This window comes from Seriola dumerili, unplaced genomic scaffold (assembly GCF_002260705.1).
Source record: "Seriola dumerili isolate Sdu_G_001 unplaced genomic scaffold, Sdu_1.0 BDQW01000219.1, whole genome shotgun sequence".
Lineage (NCBI taxonomy): Eukaryota > Metazoa > Chordata > Actinopteri > Carangiformes > Carangidae > Seriola > Seriola dumerili.
Window position 1 is genome coordinate 3,907,540 of NW_019174474.1, and position 20,087 is coordinate 3,927,626.

Genomic DNA, 20,087 nt, shown 5'->3' on the forward strand with positions numbered 1-20,087 from the left:
TGTGTGACTGCAGTGTTTGTGATATGCATTCCACTGGCAGAGGCACTTGTTTTACATTCACAGGATGGTTTGCATCACCTCACTCCCTCAAGCTTTCACTCCTCAAAAATATTTCCCTCCTTCTTCCCCGACCCTCTCTCCCTCATTTTGTGCTCTCAGTCCTTTTATCATAGATTCTCCAACTCAGTCCTCCACTCTCTTGTTAATGTAGAAACTCTTCATTCCCATTGCCACCAGTGTCCATTACCCACATTCAATGATTCAATGTGGTGCACACCTGAACATGCAGTATTTACTACACACACAGACACACACACACACGCACGCACACACGCACGCATGCACACACACACACACACACACACACACACACACACGATAACACTCACTTGTCAAAGTAAATGATGTGTTGTGTCCACAAGCACATAGGGGGAGGAGGGCTTTGACAGAAATATGTGACAAATGACCCTTCCTCAATCAGCCTTTGAATTTCATACTAGGCACAATTTTCAGTCTAACAGCCAATTTGTTAAGTAACTACCAAATGGTACTTGTGTCACATCAAGATGATTTTTTTTTTGTAGATTTTGAAGTGACTACAGAGACAATCTCCCGTTTGTTTCATTGCTTGTTTGCTGCTTCTGCATCAACACAATCACTCAATGACTAATGGAGGACCACAAATAGGATGCATTCCATTTATAACCAGTGGGTTCCCACCGCTTCACAGCTTACTCTAGTGGTTATTTCACTTAGAGAATGAGATGCTTACATTATTTATTGAGTGACACAATCACACGGTCACATATAAATGGTCATCATCTGCAGATTCTTGCTGAAAGGATGCAACATTAAAGATAGAATAACACCTTTTCATCATGCTTTGTAATAGCCACACAAAATGAAAGCAGCAATGAGGTCAATACTGGCTAATCAACACACATCTCTCTCTCTCTTACAGGAACACCCACACACACACACACACACACACACACACACACACACACACACACACACACACACACACACACACACACACACACACACACCACGTGCTCATGCTCCCACTCTCTGTGACCTAGTTAGAGATTCCCAGTTACGAGCCTGCTCTGTTTTATTATGGATTAACTTCACACACACAACAGATTCCACCATGCTCTCTTTTTGGACAATAAAGACTGTGAATATAATTCATTTTGGCCTGTATTCATTGTTAAGATCATTATGTTGTTACATTTATACCATCATTATTAAAATTGCTAGGAAATTCCTATTAAAATTGCAAAACTATAATAGCAAGAGCCACACTGGTAATAAAGTAAGGCTGTATTTTGCTGATGTTCTGCAGGTAAAGTTTAGCATATTCAGCATGTTATTTTAGTGTGCTAGCTCTGTCAGTTAAAAACTTTCAACTATATAATATTTCTCCCTTTTGGTTACCTGTTGACACAACAAATACATTGGTAACATGTTATTTTACTTTACTTGTTTTACAGATGACTCCAGGCACAATGGCCTGCCTGTCTCAAAGACCAGTAGCACACTCTTGATTGATGGTAACATGGACACATCTGCAACACCCTGCAAAACAACAAACCAGTCCTGGACTCCCACCTACCCAGACGATTTTACTCCCGACGAGTCCCTGCGCCCCTCTCTGGCTCTCAGCCCTGGTCTTTACGTCCCTCTGTATTCGGACTGGAACTCTGCCCTTGCCACATGGGGATTTGCATGGGAAGCTCACATCTATGGCCTAGGGTCTGTCTTCACTGTGTTCAGCCTAATCTCTGTGGTCTGTCTGTTAGGCCTTCCCTTGCGGTGTCCACCAGGAATCCCCTACTTCACCCTCTTGCACTTGTTCCTCCTAGCATTTGCAGGGATCCAAGCTTTCTGTTTGCTCTATGATGCTTATAGTCACCAAGACCGTCTCCCCCCTCTGGGCTCTCTGATGCTCTCTGAGTTACCCTTTCCCTGTTTGATCTCAGCCTTCTCCCTGGCCTTCCTCCTTCTTTCATTGCGCTCACGCATGCGTCTTTCACTCCCACTTGCTATTTCCACCTCATTTTCAGCCTTGCCCAAACCTCGCCTGTTACTGTGTGTGTCCCTGTTGCATTTTGGAGTCTCTTTAGGGTGTGTTGGCCTGCTCCAGCTCTTCCACAGCCTCCCCACCATGATCCTGATCTCTCCTCATGGTCTGTTTGTGTGTCTAACCATCTTTCTCTCATGCTCCTACCTCATCTTCTATTGCTTGATAAGAGTCGACACAAAACACATCTACAGGCTGAATGACAATGGAGAGACTGGAGGATCTCCTGAAGTGATGCGACCTGCAAATTGCCCCTTTGCCAAAGTGGAAGACTGGCACAGGGCAGCAGGAGCTGGAGTAGGAGCTTCGTTGTGTTTGTTAGGGTGTGGGGGTCTACAGCTTTATGGGATCCTGCATGCCCTTGGTTTAGGTGGTGTTGATGGATATGGGTTCCAGCCCTGGTCCTGGTGGGGCTACCAAGTAGGCTGCAGACTCTGCGAGATTGGGGTGTGTCTAGGTTTGTCTCTCATCGGCACACACCCTCTATTCTGTCACAACAACTCCTCGATCAAGACCATAACTCACCCTCGGCCAGGATCTTGGTCCCGCCTGTCCTGCAGCTCCCCTTCACGAGGGCTAACCCTTCCCTCTCATGGAGGCGCAAACTCTCCTGTTCTCTCTACACTTGATTCCTGGTCCCAAGGTAAGCAGGAAAAGCTGGTGGTCTGTGATGTCATCAGTAAGGGACAGTCAGAGGCTCTTCCTCTTTGTTCAATTGTGGATCCTCCTGGAAATGGGCTAGATTGTCTCCCAAAATCCAGCCAAACACGGACTACTATACTACCTCTACCTACACCCCCAAGCCCACCTCATAAGCCTAAAAATGCAGTTGAGTCTGAGCTATCGTCACTGGATAGCTTAGGTCTAGAGACTGACTCTACTGTGGACCTGCGGCCCCCATCTCCCATAGACTTGTCTCGCAGTATTGACCAGGCTCTGTTCAGTGAGTCCCTGTTCTCGCACAGTATTTTTGGTTTGCCAAGGCTGTTCCATGCTTCTTCAAGCCATTCCTTGAGTTCTCCTAGCCAAGGTACATCAAAGCAAGGTCCCAGTTCTGTGGAAAATGCTTTATTCCGAACATCTTCCTGTGGAGACATGGATCAAGAGAAAGCCCTGCCTAGTTCTAGATCTTCCCAGCCACAGCCAGGCTCTTTGACATCTCACAGCAAGACACCAGAGCAATGGGACTGGAAAGATAGTGTTTCTGGATCAACCCAGGGTCTGTGCAGCAATCCTAAGGTGACAGGAAAGCTGCGCTCACATTCCTGGGCAAACAGAGGGCAAAGCTTTGCTCAGCACAGTCTTCCACGAGCAATTCCCCACCTGTCTTACCACAGGCGTTACCGAACCCTGAGCTTGGCCTCCCAGGACATCCAGGGTTCTGGCCGACTGGCAGGGACTAAACACCTGAGTGAAAGCAAACAGCTGGAATGGGATCTGGCTGTACAGGCAGAGTTTGTCAACGTGTGCAGACAAATTGATGCTCTGAGTGTTTGCAGTGACACCATTGAATTGTAGGAAGTCCAGCTGTGAGTGGAATGCAACCAACATTGTAGCAGGAAATAGCAGAATCTGATTGTGATTTAAATTGTACATCATAAAAGTCATACAGGTGAAATAATTACCTAACTAATGAAAGGACAATGGACATTATTGATACAATATGTAGACCCAACTTATTCTCTGCTGACTTTGTCACACTGTTTTCAGCAACTTATGCCCTTAAAATATTGTTGTAAAATTTCAAATCTAAATCTGTGCTCATTCCACTTCAGGAGGTGTAATATTTGTATAACTGACATGTTGAGCTTTTTGACATTGAAGCTCTCCTGCAAAAAGAAACTCCAAGAGTCTGTGAAAGGAATATGAAGAAAAATGTTCTTCATATCCCTTTGGACAAACAATATGAATTCAAAAAAAGTTTCATTTAACACTGCTGATGTACTGCTGTGTTTTCCGCAAAAGAAAAAGTAAAACATGCTCATTAACATATAATGTGATAATTCCATTTGACCTCTTCCCATTTGTGATAGTATCACCTCAGACACAATTTCATGTACATTGGTAAACAATATGAAGAAATATTAAAAATCTCATTGTGAGAGGGAGCTAGAAACTACAGTCTGTTTGTGACAGTGAAGCATAATATTTTGCCATCACATGATCAGTACCTTGATGTCCATTAAGTGAACAGAGTTGGTAAACTTATACTCCATCATAGGAAAACACATTTAGGTATTTAGTAGTTTTCACACAGGATAATATGTTTTCTTAGTGTGGTGCAATGAACATGGAAATTTGAGGAAAAATCATATTTACACAGGATGAGTTTGTGTTGCTTGCTTAGCCAACCATTTGAGTGGTATCGTTTTTTAATTTTTACTAAATTATATTTACTATATTTTTACAATATTGACCTCAAGTGGTATTAACACAATTTTCTGGAGATAGGACAAAAAATGTTAAACCAAAATCAAAATGCCCTTGTCAAAATTATCTTTATTCATGTCATACTATTTACAGTAAATATCATTCTGAAGCCTTAGTGTGGATGATAGACGAATAGTACAATAGCTCATTTATTTGGTTGGAAGTTATTGCGTAATTCAGATTCAGTGTTTATCATAGAGCAATATATAATACCAAAGATGAGAACCTTCTAGAAAAAGAAGAAATCATATTTTAAAACTGGAATAATCTTTTTGTCTATCATTCTACAAAGAAATAAATCTAGCCCTATGCCAGTGACTCACCATTTAATTTATTTAATACTGAGCCTGAAAAAAGACGCATAACTATCTGTATTATATATTATGTACAGTTGATAGCCATATAATTAACAATGTAGTTTTGCAAAATTAAATTATGGAAGGTCATAACATGTCAAGACTCATTTGTATTATGAATATGGGGATAATGTATGTAATTATAATCAGATACTAGTAAACGGATTATAATCAGATAAATGTAAAGTAAAGCATGGATACTGTCCTGTCTCGTCACTCAAACCGTTTGCTGTCCAGTGTTTCCTCCTCCAAATAACATGAACAGAGGGTAATCCTGAGTGAGAATACATGTGGTTGCTCCTGTAAGGCGCTCCTTCCTACAAACTTGTGTGAGTTAAGGCTGATGCCAAGCCTCCCTTCTGCAACAGTGCAGCACATTACATGCAGGTTGATCAGAGTAGAGCATCCATCATTGTAACAACCACTTTTTTACTATCAAGTGCAGTAAGAAGACAATGAAACCATAACTGTCCTGTGTGTACAACATGTTTACTCTTGACTCAGTAAGCTTTATGCAAGGTCGCAGGCTATAAAATATGACCATGGCTACATAAAATTTAAGATTATTTTACACTTGTGCAGCCTGCTTTTAACATCAGCAAAGAACTATCTTAAATGTGTTAAACATTTGTGTTTCTTTCCTCTTTTAATAAAATAAAATGTAAAATATTCAAAACATATGTCAAAGATATGGTGCTTTTTGTTGTCTTTTTTTATGTAACTAAAATATAGACTGCCTGATTTCCTGCAAGAAAATTAAGTATCTTATGTGGCATATGAAATGAGCTTGGAAATAAAAGACTGCAACTCTGCAAGCTTTACACTGTATATACAAGTGTATACTCTTCTCTATCAGGGTCCAATTCAGAGGCCAATGGGGAAATGGGCCTCTCATTAGGTCAGCTTATCCCAAAGTAGTCACTGCATTTGCTTGTTGAAAGGGATCAGCAGAGTAGTTAATTACATTAGCCTCACTACACCTTGGCCACAGCAGGAGAAAGACAGCCAAAGAGTTCATGTGCAGTTGCGTAACTCTTTGGCTCTCCTTTGGACGTCCTGCTTGGATTAAAGTTTGTTGTTTTGTCTATCCTGAAAGGGATCAGAGATGAGAACAAACAGGAGAACGAGAAGAGGACACAAACAAGAGGTGTCAGATTTTAGAGTGGATGTTTTACGGCAACAATAGCTTTGTGTTTGTAGTTTGGTCACATGCGCCCGGTACATCTGCTCATAGCTGCTGGGGTCGGGACGTTGGGTCCTGATCGAGCATTTCCTCTTCCTCCTGCCTCAGTAAAGCCGCTTCTCATAACTGCATTTGGAATAGAAAAAACGTAAAGTATTAGCATTTTCTGTGTTTTGATGTCTGTCTGTGTCTTGAATGGAGATGAATCAACCAAAGAAGGATGGCGGTGTGACGACCGCTTGGTTGTACTTACATGGCACAAAAGAATATCTAATATGATAGCATGGGTAAGAAAAGAGGAAGAAAGAAGACAATTTGATGCTGCTAAACACAGGTCAATTATTTGACAAAAAAAGGTTTCTGACAAAGGGACTGAATACAAGTGAAGCTTAGACAACAAGAGGAAACAGATGATGACAGACGTCCTCAAACCATCACTCCCGCTATAATATTTAGACAGGAGAAATAAGGATCACAAAAAAGAGACACATGGAGTACGAAGGAGTTGTAAAGGTGGGGGAAAGGTCACCGCAGCGTCAGAAGTCAGACTTACGAGTGGAGGCCATGAACTCCTCCCTCCATTTGAGCAGACATGGTTCTCTTCTCAAACTTCAGCTCTCCGGAGTACATCATCGACCTGGGACAAAGACACACAGCTCACACTAGCCAAAAGCCCTTACACAAGATAAACTTACAGTAAACACAAAAAAACACACACAATTTCCCACTTACCGTAAAATAGACAAACTCTTGGCTCCTATGTCCTGACAGCCGTGTTGGATACCAGCGATGAGGTAAGGAACAAACTTGTGGATGGAGCCTTTATCTTGTACTGAGCCTGAGACGCCTTGAGCCACCTTTACCTTATCTCCCTCACTGGACACACAGAAACACAGAACCATTCACACAGAGTAAGAGATAGGCCTACATGTGTCACAGTGACATCCTCTGACTGTAGATTTTTCCAGAATAAGTGTTTATACAGCAACACCACCTGAAGTAGCGTTTCTGACTATTATTTTTCTCCATGGCATCCAAGGAACCCATTCCTCTGTACTTCTTCAGACGCACACCATCTGAAAAGAAATATTCTCCTGGAGCTTCGGTGGTTGCCGCGAGCAACGACCCCATCATAACTGAAGGCAGAAATACAGACAAAAAAAGTGGGAGGAAGTGATGCTGGTTGCAAAGGAAAACAAGCGAGGGCAAAAAGACTACAACTAGATTTTACAAAACACTGATTTCATTTTGAAAAATTTGCCTATTTGTTAAAAGAAACATAGTTAAATGACCAGAACTGCCAATCATCAAGTCATGCATCCTTCAGACCCGTGCCTCATATGTAATTTCACGAAAGTGTCTAGTGACTGTTTCAAATGTATGTCATGAAAATGTTCTTCTTGAGGAAAATGGGTTATACTGCATTTTTCTACCTGTAGATGCTCCCAGGGCCAGAGCCTTCACCACATGGCCAACAGTCTGAATGCCTCCATCAGCGATTACTGGCACTCCAAAACGTCGTGCATACTCTGCAACCTTGTACACTGATGTTCCTTGGGGCCGTCCACATGCCATCACTGAGGAACAGGAGTAAAATAAGTATTAGTCACACAAAAAAATGTAATCTAAAGACAGTAGATGTTCACAGTACTGCACTCTTTATCATACCTTCCTGGGTGATACAGATAGAGCCACACCCCATGCCCACCCTCAGGGCATCCACGCCTGCATCTATGAGGTTTTTGGCCTGAGCAGCTGTCACCACTAGAGAGAGACAGAGACACAGAAAAAAGCTGAATGAGGAGGAGATAGTAAAGAGGTAGTTTTGACTCCACAAATGCAGAAGAAAGCCCAGAAGAACAAAGATGAGCTCACCGTTTCCTCCAACAACCTGTAGCTCAGGGTATTTCTGTTTGATGTAGTTTATCATGTTGATTTGATACACTGAGTTTCCCTGGGAGGAGTCCTGTCGATAAAATAGTTGAAATACTTACAATGAAAGATGAAGCACCAATAAAATGCATTACAGATTTTAAGTTGAGTCAAAACAATAAATAGGAACATCGTGTGCTATTACATCCAGAATGCAATCATAGATTAAAAAAAAAAAAAAACTAGATCAGTCCTCAGTTAAAACCTACCAGGACAACCACATCCACCCCAGCCTGCATTAGGAGGTCCAGTCTATATTTGTCATCCTCTCTCGTACCGATGGCAGCCCCACACAGCAGCTGCTTGCGGGAGTCCTTGGAAGCCAAGGGATAATCTCTATTCTTCTTCAAGTCTGTCCTGGCAATGATGGCAACCAGCTCATCACTGTCATTTACAATAGGGAGCTTACCTAAAAGAGTCAGAGTGTAAAATGAGTGCACAAAGGAGCAAAAAAATCAGTCTGTATCTAAGTTCAATTGTTGATTACTTTGCCTCTACAGTAGTGTGACTTCTCTGACAGATTTACCTTTTTTGCTACGTTGCAGTATGTCGTTAGCCTCCTTTAGTGTGACTCCAGCTGGTGCAACAACTAAATCTTCCCTTTTTGTCATTGCCTGAATGAAAAAGAGGTTCAAATGATTGGACTTATTTGACATCATGTAACTGCTGCATGTTCTCCTACACATGCACATATAAACACATCAGTTATGTGCCCACCTCTTCCAGGGGTCTGTCATGATCCTTCTCAGACAGAAAGTCTATGTCTCTGGAGGTGACAATGCCGACCAGCTTGCTACCCATCTTGCCGGTTTCCGTAACAGGGATCCCAGAGAAACCATGGCGTATCTTGGCCTCAAACACATCCCCCACTGTGTGTCGGGGACTCATTACCACCGGGTCTGTAATAAAGCCTTGCTCAAATTTCTGAAAAACACAAATGTTGAGTGGTTAGGAGGTTTCAGTGTAGAGTGTTTTCAAAGTGACATTCAGTGTCACAGATAACTTACTCATGTCTTTGTTGACTTGGTCAGTCTTACCTTGACTTTGCGCACCTCATTGGCCTGGAACTCAGCTGTACAGTTATGGTGAATTATTCCAATCCCTCCCATTAGCTGAAACCAGCCAATCAGAGATAGAGGGGCAAAAAAAAAAAGAGAAGAAAACCCCATATTAAATAATATTCAAAGGTAGAAGGTTTTGCTGTTCTTGCCACAGACTGTGGAGCATGTTGTTGCTAAGTTGAGTGAACATTTATGTATGGTGTGTGTAGGGTAGTGCTGTGTACTCACTGCCATGGCGATGGCCATGGATGACTCTGTGACTGTATCCATGGGAGATGAAATGAGAGGTGTCTTCAGGGTGATCTTCCTTGTCAGTGCAGAGGTTAGATCCTAAAAGTGTGGTGCATTTGGAAACAGAAACACCATCTTAAACACTGATAAGCATGTAAAGCAAAGTCTAAAATATAATCTTAAATGGTCTGCTGTAACACATTCTAAATTACTCCAAAGGTGTGGGCTTGGATGCTGGGAGATAAATCAGCATGACATTACTTTCCTCACAAACAGCTGCACCACAAAGGCATCACAGTTTAGACACATTAGAGGCCGACTCGCTGATTTCACCTACTGAGTGTTAGATGACGCAGGTGTGCGTCTGTTTTGAACACCTGCTTTTCAGCAATAACCCATGTGACCAAGGCATGAAATTAATTTAATGTCCCAGCAGAGCGAGCAAAGACAAAAACAAAGCAAGTCAAATAAACAACCCTGTGCTCAAGCACCCTTCACTAACGAACATAACAAAGAGTGAAGGATTAATTACAAGGATTACAGCAAACTGTGCTTTCAAATTATTATGAAGAACATGAATATCAACGAACACTAGAGGACAAGAGTATGTCTGTAGCCCAAAGGACTGACATGACTACAACAGTAGAGACACCTTACATGCAGAAAACTTACTGTGACCCCTTTCGTCTATGACAAATGAGACTGCTCACGTTTATCCATAGAAACTATGCTTTGTGCTATCATCTATGAACAAATTAATCCACAATGTACTATGCGCTAGCCTGGGAACAGCATATGTGGACTGTGATAGGCTGGACAGTGTGATACTCACCACCTCATCAGAGGTAAAATCTATGAAACCAGGGAGGATCAAAAAGTCACTGAGAGGGGAGAGAGAGAGGAGACACATGTGGTCAGAGGGTAGAACATGAGAACATCTTACATTAGAAGTGGAAAAGCGTTACATAAATTGAATTAATCATCAGTATTAGTAGTGAAAGTCACTACATAAACGAGCATCATATAGCTTTCATGGTGTATGTGAACAGTAGTTTTTTTTAACATTTAGCTCATAGTGAGCAGACATAATCTGTCAGCCTTTCAACTCACTGAAATGTTCTGTATTTATCCTCTGCACACTGATGAACCCTGCATATAACCTCCATTAAGGAAACTACACTCATCTCCCATTAACACACCACAAGCACACACACACACACACACACACACACACACACACACAGACCCTGCTTTTAATGACTGTGACACCACTCAGAGTCATCCTTGAAAGTCATATTACTCATTATAATCCTCCATATAAAACCTAAGCAGATGTGTCATCACTGATATTGCTGAACATTTAATGGAAGACATTGCATAATTCTGTGTGCTTCTGTATGTGCACATGCATGTTGTACCATTTGTGCACATGCATCTGCGTAAGTGTGTTAGTAATACCGTTAAAATGTATCTGTGTGTGTGTTTTCATGAGCATTTCTCACTTGTATGTTAGTCCATCTCCGATGGCAAAGAGCTGTTGTGCTGTTAACCCGTCTTCAGGAACATAACCTGTGCCTCCACTGATCAAGTAGTCTGCCATGCTGAAATATTAAAACACACGCATGTAAGTGTGTAACAATATAACAATGAATAGATGACACTTGTATTTCTATCATGAACTAACTTCACAGCTTCTAGATTTGAATTGACATTAGTTGTAGTACTTCTTACAGATTTTTAATAATTTAATGAACGTGTCATTGCCTATTTTAACTGAATCTTCAGTCTAATACTTCCTGTGATTGCAAGCAGTGTGCATAAATCATGAGCAAATCTCACTGAAAAACAAACAAACATTGATTTAGCCAGCTATTTATAGCTGGATATATTCATCCCTTGTGTAAAACATGCATGTTGTTTTGCTCTTCTCTCTCTTGACCTCTATTTCACATGCTGTAACCAGATCCTATTACAAATGTTGGAGTCAAGACAGGAAATGCTAACAAAAAGAATCCGTCCTTGTCAATGGAAACTCCTTCTATACACTTATGACGGCAGTACAGTAAGTAAGAGGATTTGGTTGGCTGCCAAGGAAGCTGATAAATGGACTTGAAAAAGCGCACAGCCAAGGCTACTAGGAAAACATCAGAAAACATCTTGGTTTCTCATGAAGATACATTTTCTTATGATTTATAAGGCTAGAGAAGGTCTGGAGTGCTGTAAAAGTCATGACCTTACTGGCTATACAGAGTGGTGAGTGTGAGACTGACCTTTCTGGTTCATATCCAGCTTGGATTCGTGTAGCGCTGTATCGCTGGGCTGCTGTCTCATGCCCATGTCCATGTGGCGTTGGGTGAGCATAGGCCCCATAGGGGTGAGGTTGTTCCCCATCCCTGTTTGAGATGCGTGGCCGAGCTGGTTCCATGTCTCCTACAATCCTCCGGTAATCAATCTGGTAATTGTCCCTCTCCCCATCTCCAAACCGGTCATAACCATGACCCTCCATCTCGAGGAAATCCAGGGCTACAACCTCCACAGGGCCCCACCACCTCACACACGCACACTCACACACACTCTTCAAGCACTTCTGACTTGTATTATACACATTAACAAAATCACACCCTCACACTCCAAGTAAACAGTGGCCCCAGCGGCTCCCAGTAGAGACACACCAGCACACTCAGATTGCTGTTCAATTATAGGCACTCATAGACACCCGATGCTTTGAGTGCATGTTCACACACACACCTTTCAGACACACCTGACATGGGAGGAAGCTGTCCTGCCATCTGTTTTGTTGCCAGTACGGCAGTTAAACCAAAATGACCAAAAATAGAAGATTTCACAAGATCTCACAAGATTTCACGGGATCACCTGCATGAAAAAGATGAAAGATTTCTGGGTTGTTTTTTTTTTTCTTCAAAAATCTTAAAAACACAGAAGCAGCAGCAACAAAAGTCTCTTAAAACAATGTTGTTTGCCCAGGGAAGAGATTGTATTCCAGCTTCTCAGCACTCATCCTTAGAGGCCATCAAGGCCCTCTGGCAGGGTGGCGGAGTATTTAGCTAACCTGCTGATGAAGCCAACTATCTTGACAAACCAAATTTAGAGTTCCCTGTATTTTCCCCAGCTGGAGGCATGAGCAGCCGCTGGGGATGAGAGTCAGGTCTTGCTTAGGCGGCAGAGTTTCTTCCCCCTGGAGGACCAGAATGCAGTGCTGCTTGGTTATCCCTAAGGCTGGGAGCTTCTCTCCACTCCGTTCTCCTGGTGCCTGCTGAGCTTAACTCTGTTTCTGACAGTAGCAGACGTCACTCTCCCACAAAGAGGATTGGGAGCATTAATACAGCATGGGGTGGGGTGAGATGGGTGTGTAGGGTGGAGTGAGGCAGTAGGACTGAGGAAGAGAAGGATGGGTCAAGATGACACTTAAACACACTTTCCCCTCAGAGGATTACCATGGTGTGAAGGTGTGTGTGTGTGTGTGTGTGTGTGTGTGTGTGTGTGTGTGTGTGTGTGTGTGTGTGTGTGTGTGTGTGTGTGTGTGTGTGTGTGTTTTTGCAGAGCTCAAGGAGACGGAGCTGTGAATGAAACAAAGGTCAAGTCCCAGTATGCTGTTACGTGGCAGGTCTTGGTCCTTTGGGACAGACAGAGAGAGAAATACACACAAGTGTCTCTGAGTGTGTGACTAAAGGCAGAACCTTTAAAAGCAACATGTTGGAATTGAGTCTTTAAACTTTAAACTGGATGACAGAGTGGCTTCCCAAAGCTCATTGTGCACATAACAAAATAGGCTTAGTGGAGAATAGTGTTGGTTATATCCAATATAAGATGTATTCAAAAATTTTTGTATTCAACAGTTCATTGTTTGGACCATTATTCAGCATGAGAACAGTGAACAACAAACGTGTACATTAAACTGAGATGGGAGAGTAACTTTGTTGCCTAGGTTGCCCTCGACACCTTCATCTGCAGGTGACTGACTGACTGACTGCTTGTGACAGTTACTGAGGGATTGAACCAGAAAAGCCTCTTACACAGTCTCTCTCTATCTCTCTCCCTCTCTCTCTCTCACCCACTGGAAGAAACAAGCTTCATAATGTCAACAATGGAAAATAAATGACATATTACATATACACAAACATACAATATATAAAAGATGAGCAAGATCCTTGACACGTCCTGCTTTAGAATTATCCATCTGAAAGAAATGAAATACAAATTAAAAATTTGAATAACTTGTATTAGAAGAAACCATGTTTGACTGCTTTAAGAAGAGCAAATTGTACCGAGCTCCTTCACTAGTCCAGGCTGATGTTTCTTGAGGGCATTGTAGAAGGCAGCTGTGACGCTTTCCACATTTGAACGTAATATAGTTCCAACAAGAATTCTCATTTTTTCCTGGGGTTTCGGTGTAACGGCGATATCTGTCTGGAGTTCGCTGTGGATCATGTCGCCAAGTTCCGCTACTATAGCCATTACTTTTGTGACTTTTTCAATTAACGTGAACTTGTTGTCATCAACAAACTTTGCTGTTTGAAAATGAAGAAGAATGAAATAAAAAGCATGATTAAATTATAAATGTGACCTTTCATAAATGCCAAAGTCATAGGCCTACTCATTTGATTTTTTTTTTTACAACACACAGGAAATGTCAACAAAAAAACTTTTCAAGCATCAGTTCAGTGACAAAAATATTCACCTTTATCCTTATCACTCATTGTTTCAGCAGAACCACTGTCCAATTCCTGTTGGCAAAAGTAAAAAGTTACTATACTGTGAACTAATACATGCATTGTATGATAACAGTTTAAGGGAAATATAAAAAAATATGAAAATATAAACTTAAATAGTTGAACATAAATCCTAATCTGACTTGTTTTTCTTTGTTTACTACTCGATCTCAATGATATTACTTTGTTGGGACTCAATCATTCAAGAGACCAAATGTTTCTTTGCTCCACTGGACAAAGGAACTCACACTCCACAGTTCCTCACCGTTCACACCTGGGGACGACCCCTCCCCCCACAGACCTTACTGGCCAGCCAGTGTGGGTCAGCGTGTGACATGTGACCCCCAAGGGTGTCACCAAACAAAACCAGATCTCTGGCCCTCTTCTTGCTCTCTTCTCCTTTGGCTTGCTCTGGAGAGCAGCTCCAGCTCTCTCCTTTCAGTTCTTCAAAGGGCAATAAGGCCCCAGCCCAGATCAGCCCTGCTACCTGAGAAACCAGCTCTCTCGCCGGCCCGCTACCAGCAGCCTGCAAACACTATTCTCCTCAATAGCAGCGACCTGCTTCGGATTAACTGTGAGTGAACCAAGTTCTCTTCAGAATCAGCAGCTACGACACAAGGCCAGCTGGTTTTCCAAGCAACAGGAGTTGTAGCAGAGTTAGCATGGAACAGCTAACTCTGTGAGGAGAACAAAGGAGATAACTGCAAAGTAACACAGCCAGACAGGACTTTACTCCACTAGGAAATTTCCTAACTCACTGGACTTTACACCAACACTGGAAAGGACCTCTTTGCTGGTTTCCAGGACTGGGTAACGTTAACTGACTGGGCCTAACCTTTCCCAGCACAGCATAGCACAGCACAGCATAACTAAGCAGCAGAAGTCTTAACTTTGTTAATGTACTTGTTGATTGATGTCTTGTTGTTGTAATGTTTGCTTAGGTTGTGGTCAGTCATACAGTTAATCAGGTACACGTATGTTCACACACATAGTAGTACGTCTCAGTTCTAGAACCTGCATGAAGCTAACCTCCTCCCTCTAACCTGGTACCTTTAGATTACATGAGCTAGGCTAACAAAGAAACTCACACCTTCCCTCTCACACACCCCAGGTGGTCTCAGCGGCCATTTTGAGTAGTTTCTTTGTTTACCGCCATCTTGTGTAGTCTTCTTTGTTCAGATCATGTGGTCACAGTGACCACTTTGAATCGGCCATCTTGCCTTTGTTTGTGTCCTCACAAACACACACACAAACACACACACACACACACACACACACACATACACACACCTGTATATACTAGATCAGACATTGTGTTTTACTCTGCTCCATGGTAAATAAATGCCTTTAAGTATAACTACTGGTGTGTTTAATGTTGCACAAGCGTGAATATTGCCAACCTCTACTTTGTAGAATTCCAATCCTTCAACTTTAACTTACTGTTGATTTGGTAGTTTGGTTATAGTTAGTAAGATAATTGTTAATCAGAGTTCCAGATTAATGGTAATAATTTGAGACTAAAACCATATTGGCTATTTTGCCTATTAGTTTAGGCTGGTGCCCCGTGAACTTTAATTAATTTTAAAGTTATTATTTAATATTAATATTTTTAATATTAATATTTTCTTAATTTATGATAGCCAATAAATTGATAAACAACCAAAATTCAACACATAGTTGGTGTCCAGCTCATGAGGTAGAGCTCAGACCCAACAACTTTTAAAAATAAAGTTACATAGTTTCTTTTCATGTTCCAGTGAGGCAATGATCAAAGTGCATTTGGCATACCTGTGTTGAAAACCTCTCAGTTATACCATCCATAGTATCATCTGACCCTGACTGTTCTGAAAACAAAAGAGAGAGAATCATCTGCATGATGTTTTATAATGGAAAGTAAGGTTATCATTTATGAGATTGAACTCACCCAACCCACAGACAGTATTTAAGAGTCTACCTGGTGTCTGACGAGGAATACTGGGCGGCACACTTCTGATTAGATCTGGATTCAGTGAAACCTAAAATAAGGAGGGAAAAAATACACACACACACACACACACACACACACACACACACACACACACAGAAACAGAAAGAAATAAACCAATTAGAAGTTTTTCCTATAAAGTATAATTCATGATTAATCAGCACTTTCATTTTCTGACATGAAATTTATGACTTGTACCAAGACTTGATCGACTGCACCACGAACGTTGCCCTTGTGGTTTAAGAAAACCATCTCAGTAACTTCAAGGCAGGCTGAAACATAAACCAAGTCTCATTTTAAATTACAGTGTGCATTAATGAACTGTGGTTTCAGAAATAAGGCAGGTGGAAGCATCAAGTTCATCTTGTAGCAAATGTTTTATTATGGTGACAGTGAGTAGCCTATGTATATTCGCCATAACGAATACATACCCTTAAATGTTGGCCTCTCGGATGGATCGTGGTCCCAGCATGAGTTCATGAGTTTAACCAGATCTTCTAACCCTGCTACCTTCTCCTGTTTAAGTGCATCGCAGGGAGGTCTTTGCCCCTGCTTGCCAACCTTGTTTTCCACAAGATCCCTTTGAGCCCCTGTTGTACATGTGATATAACAAAGAAATGCATCAAAACATGCAAAAACACAAATGCACAATTTGTGTACATACTGTACATGTGAAATGAACATGCTTTGTTTGGTTGTAAAGTGATGAATTATGAGGGAAACAGTGATTATCAAACAAAAAAATGATAAGACAATAAAAATTGAATTATACGCACTTGGATAGGGCTCTTTCCCAGTAAAAAGAGACCAGAGAAAGATGCCATAGCTGATCAAAAGAGACAAACACTTTTTAGTAACGTGTTCAAACTGTTCAAGATTTGAACCATACAGTATTCCTATTTAAAAATATTGATTTGAATGTTTACCTGTATCTGTCAAAAGCACGGCTAGGTATATAAGAAGCATTAAGCAATGCCTCAGGAGGCATGTACTTGTATGAGCCTCCTTCCTCTCCTGTCGTTTCTCTGTTGCTGTTAATAGCACTGTTTGAAACCCTGGACAGACCAAAGTCTGCTAGCTACTGAGAAAAAAAACAGACACAAACAATTAAATAAGCTTCAAATAAGCTTTATTTCATATAAACTCAAGTGCTTAGGTAAATGGCACTCTACCTTGGCATGAAATTCATCAGTCAGCAGTACATTGCTTGTTTTCAGGTCCTGGTGGACAAGCTCCCTTGAATGGAGGAAGTTCATGCCAAGAGCCACTTCATGGGCCAAGCGGAAGGCCAGGGGCCACGGTGGAGGGCCAGACAGTTCCTCTAGCAGGGTCTCAAGTGATCCTCTGTCCATGTATTCCATAACTATTCCTTTTACCATGGAGAATCCATCAATTGGCGGAATTCCCTCAAAAATTCCATAAACCCTCAGCACATACTCACAGGAAGCCTGATCCATGTGATTAACCTCTTTAGACAGTTCTTTCTCCTTGGGCACAAGGGTGCTGGAAGAACACCTTATAAGGGTTGAAGTAGAGAGAAAGCAAAAGAAAAAGTGTTACTTGAACTCCTATTTACCCTGGTTGTGCATGAATTATTAAGTTAAAATAAGTCCTCCAGAATATTTATAGATATTTATAAATTTACCGAACATCATCATTTAGTAGCTTAATGGCCACATCAAACATCAATCCCTTGTGCCTGGCCTTGTAGACACAACCAAATCCCCCACGACCGAGAAACATCCATTTCTTTTCCAAATCATCAGGGACCACAGTCATGTGGCACGGCAGCGCCATCTCCTGCTAAGACTGCAATCCTCAAATCTATATTTTATGTTAAAAAAAAAAGAAATGAAACATAAATGAAAGTGTTAAGCAGCTACTTATACATTTGTTTGTATACACTGCATTGCAATTACTGCTTGTACTGTGTTCTTGTTTATACAGTCAGAGTGAGTAAGAGCAGCAGCTAAGAGGTTCAACCTATGTTCAAGCACATAACACACACATTCCATCAACATCTCTCTGGTGTGTCTTGTTCTCATTATGTTATTAAAAATCTGGCTTGTACAGCCCTTTCATTAAGCAAACTGAAGTGTATTTACCTTATATCCCTTCACGGGTTGTCCACATAAAAATCCAAGAGTTGGGAGTCTGTCACACTCAAGCTGTAAGAGAACAGAGACGTTAAGAGCTGTTACTTCCTGATTTTCTAGAATGATGCAATAGCTGAGGGGTGGGATTAAAACTGAGAAACTTGAGCTGCATGGTCTGCTCAGTCCACAAGTATGAAGTGGGTATTGAGAATAGTGTCGGTCACACTTCCTGTTAGTCTTTTGTTTTTTGGATGAAGAAGAATACTGTGGAAAGAATGAATCAAAATGCTTCCACCAGCAAAGTTTGACTGCAATTCTCTACAAGGAATGTAATAATGATATTTTAAAATAAAAACATAAATAAACATACAACTGCATTAGACTTTTTTCTTTGTAGGAATTAAATACAGCCACATACTGAAATATATTTCTTCTTGTGTCATTATTTTTATGGTGATTATCTGAAGGTGTGGTGTTATAAACTTTCAGTCCAGTTGTTTTTATCTTTCGGTGTCATCTAGGAAGTTTTGCTCACACTGCAGCTTTTATTTGAGTCAGTTCTGAATGAGCCTCAATATAGATAAAGAATAAACATGTGACCTATTATTAAGTTAACAAATCACAACATTTCACTCAAGGTCTTGTGAGTGAAAGGTGAATTATCCTTTCTCCATTATTCTGAGTGCTAAGCTCTGAATAGTGGCTGCCCTTTGTTTTTGTTTTTTTTTTGTTTTTTTGCTAAACACAGGATTTAGTGAGACATTTCACAAATAATAACTCACTCACATTGGATTAAATAGATGTAATGAAACCAGTTACAACTAGTTATTAGCCTGCAAGTTCTTTTAAGAAAAAATTATTAAATATATTTCAAGATGTAAGTACACATACACATTCATTCAAACATCCACAGCAACATACGCATGCATACACATTTGCCCATCATGGAGATAATTACATGTTCACAATATTTAAGCTGAGCTACAGCTACTGCACTGAGCCTTGCTTTTGGTCTTACACCTACATGATTCCTGACCTTCTTCCTAGAATCTCTTTCTCATTACTTCTCTTCATCCCTCTGTCTCTCTGCCCTGCATGCTCCCTCCCTGCACACGCAAGACAAAAGCCACGCTGAGACTGTTGTCTGTCTAAATTATTGATGTCAAACGCTGATCTAGAAAAATCACAGTCTCAGGCATAGGCTCCTGTGGACACATCAGCTATCATGGATCTATACTGTGTGTGCACAGTCTCACATCTACAGCCCTTTCATTAAGCAAACTGAAGTGTATTTACTCATATCCCATGCTGCCTTGCTTTTTCAGCCGGCATCGATAGGCGCGGTCTGTTCTCACTCTCTGCATTTCTATTGCTCTCACCCCTCCCTCTTCTCCACCCACCCTCATTTACGCTCAGCACAGTGTGGACCTCTCTTACCAGTGGCTGCTCTCCACAACATCTCTCCTCCTGGCTTCCTTTACCTCATCCTCTGTCCTTCTGAAACCATTTATTATACTCTCCTTTATTTGCTTCCCTCTCTGCCCTTGTCTCATGCTGATGATATGTGAGGCGGGGAGATTGGTGTAAAGGGGAGCTCTCTGCACTGGATCTCTGAGTGGAGAGGTGAGCGTCTGTCTTTCCCACCAGTGCTTCAAGGCTGGGGAGCATCACTGATGCAGGTTGCATCCTCTGGAGCAGCGACAGGACAGCCTCAGGAGAAAGCAGATAGATCCACGTGCACGCCTGGATGTGCTTTGTGTTGGGAGGCAGAAGGCAGCAACTGAGGGAGGAGAGCATTTAGCGAGAGGCACCCGAGTCACAGGGGTTTGGGGGAGGTGGGCGTGGGGTCTGCAGGGAGTGTTTTAAAAGTGAAAGGAGGAGTGGGGGGGGGGGGGTGTTTGCTCTGCTCTGGGATCAAAAAACTGGAAGACGGAGGATTGCTTTTCACTCTGGAGAGTCTAGGGAGTCACAGACTCTCCAGAGACTGTGGCATTACAA

General features: G+C 41.7%; 3 protein-coding genes across 4 annotated transcripts; 1 reads left to right on the plus strand and 2 right to left on the minus strand.

Annotated features, from left to right (window-relative positions):
• Positions 1-1,561: 1,561 nt before the first annotated feature.
• Positions 1,562-3,604, plus strand: LOC111228638 (proline-rich transmembrane protein 4-like). Its single transcript, XM_022754632.1, has one exon. It carries the CDS (start codon positions 1,562-1,564, stop codon positions 3,602-3,604), a length of 2,043 nt encoding a protein of 680 aa, XP_022610353.1.
• A 964-nt stretch (positions 3,605-4,568) lies between these two features.
• Positions 4,569-12,616, minus strand: LOC111228586 (inosine-5'-monophosphate dehydrogenase 1b-like). Of its 2 annotated transcripts, XM_022754564.1 has the most exons (16): positions 11,550-12,616; positions 10,782-10,880; positions 10,112-10,160; positions 9,277-9,378; positions 9,025-9,099; positions 8,705-8,911; positions 8,514-8,601; positions 8,197-8,396; positions 7,931-8,021; positions 7,724-7,819; positions 7,489-7,632; positions 7,050-7,191; positions 6,788-6,931; positions 6,609-6,692; positions 6,309-6,325; positions 4,569-6,181 (listed from the first exon to the last, which is right to left on the minus strand). In XM_022754564.1, exons 1-16 carry the CDS (start codon positions 11,783-11,785, stop codon positions 6,078-6,080), a joined length of 1,878 nt encoding a protein of 625 aa, XP_022610285.1. In that variant the 5' UTR covers positions 11,786-12,616; the 3' UTR covers positions 4,569-6,077. The 2 variants fall into 2 exon arrangements, with proteins under 2 accessions (XP_022610285.1, XP_022610286.1); XM_022754565.1 differs by lacking the exon at positions 6,309-6,325 and having other exon boundaries at positions 6,069-6,181.
• Positions 12,617-13,102: 486 nt separating this feature from the next.
• LOC111228668 (receptor-interacting serine/threonine-protein kinase 3-like) lies at positions 13,103-18,190 on the minus strand. Its single transcript, XM_022754668.1, has 12 exons — positions 18,099-18,190; positions 17,639-17,817; positions 17,166-17,508; positions 16,920-17,071; positions 16,770-16,819; positions 16,425-16,583; positions 16,192-16,265; positions 15,964-16,024; positions 15,798-15,853; positions 13,979-14,024; positions 13,566-13,808; positions 13,103-13,477 (listed from the first exon to the last, which is right to left on the minus strand). The coding sequence occupies exons 2-12, from the start codon at positions 17,788-17,790 to the stop codon at positions 13,470-13,472; spliced, it is 1,344 nt and encodes a 447-aa protein (XP_022610389.1). The 5' UTR covers positions 17,791-17,817; positions 18,099-18,190; the 3' UTR covers positions 13,103-13,469.
• Positions 18,191-20,087: the final 1,897 nt, after the last annotated feature.

Excerpts from the sequence above, each read along its gene's own strand:
- LOC111228668 (XM_022754668.1), bottom strand. The coding sequence starts at position 17,790 with ATGGCGCTGCCGTGCCACATGACTGTGGTCCCTGATGATTTGGAAAAG. Across the intron at positions 16,820-16,919 it reads CGTGCTTTTGACAGATACAG|CTATGGCATCTTTCTCTGGT; the intron begins GTAAACATTCAA and ends TCTTTTGATCAG. Across the intron at positions 16,025-16,191 it reads GTGCAGTCGATCAAGTCTTG|GTTTCACTGAATCCAGATCT; the intron begins GTACAAGTCATA and ends TCCTTATTTTAG.
- LOC111228638 (XM_022754632.1), top strand. The coding sequence starts at position 1,562 with ATGGACACATCTGCAACACCCTGCAAAACAACAAACCAGTCCTGGACT.
- LOC111228586 (XM_022754564.1), bottom strand. The coding sequence starts at position 11,785 with ATGGAGGGTCATGGTTATGACCGGTTTGGAGATGGGGAGAGGGACAAT. Across the intron at positions 8,912-9,024 it reads ATGAGGTGCGCAAAGTCAAG|AAATTTGAGCAAGGCTTTAT; the intron begins GTAAGACTGACC and ends TGTGTTTTTCAG. Across the intron at positions 8,397-8,513 it reads ACTGCAACGTAGCAAAAAAG|GTAAGCTCCCTATTGTAAAT; the intron begins GTAAATCTGTCA and ends TGACTCTTTTAG.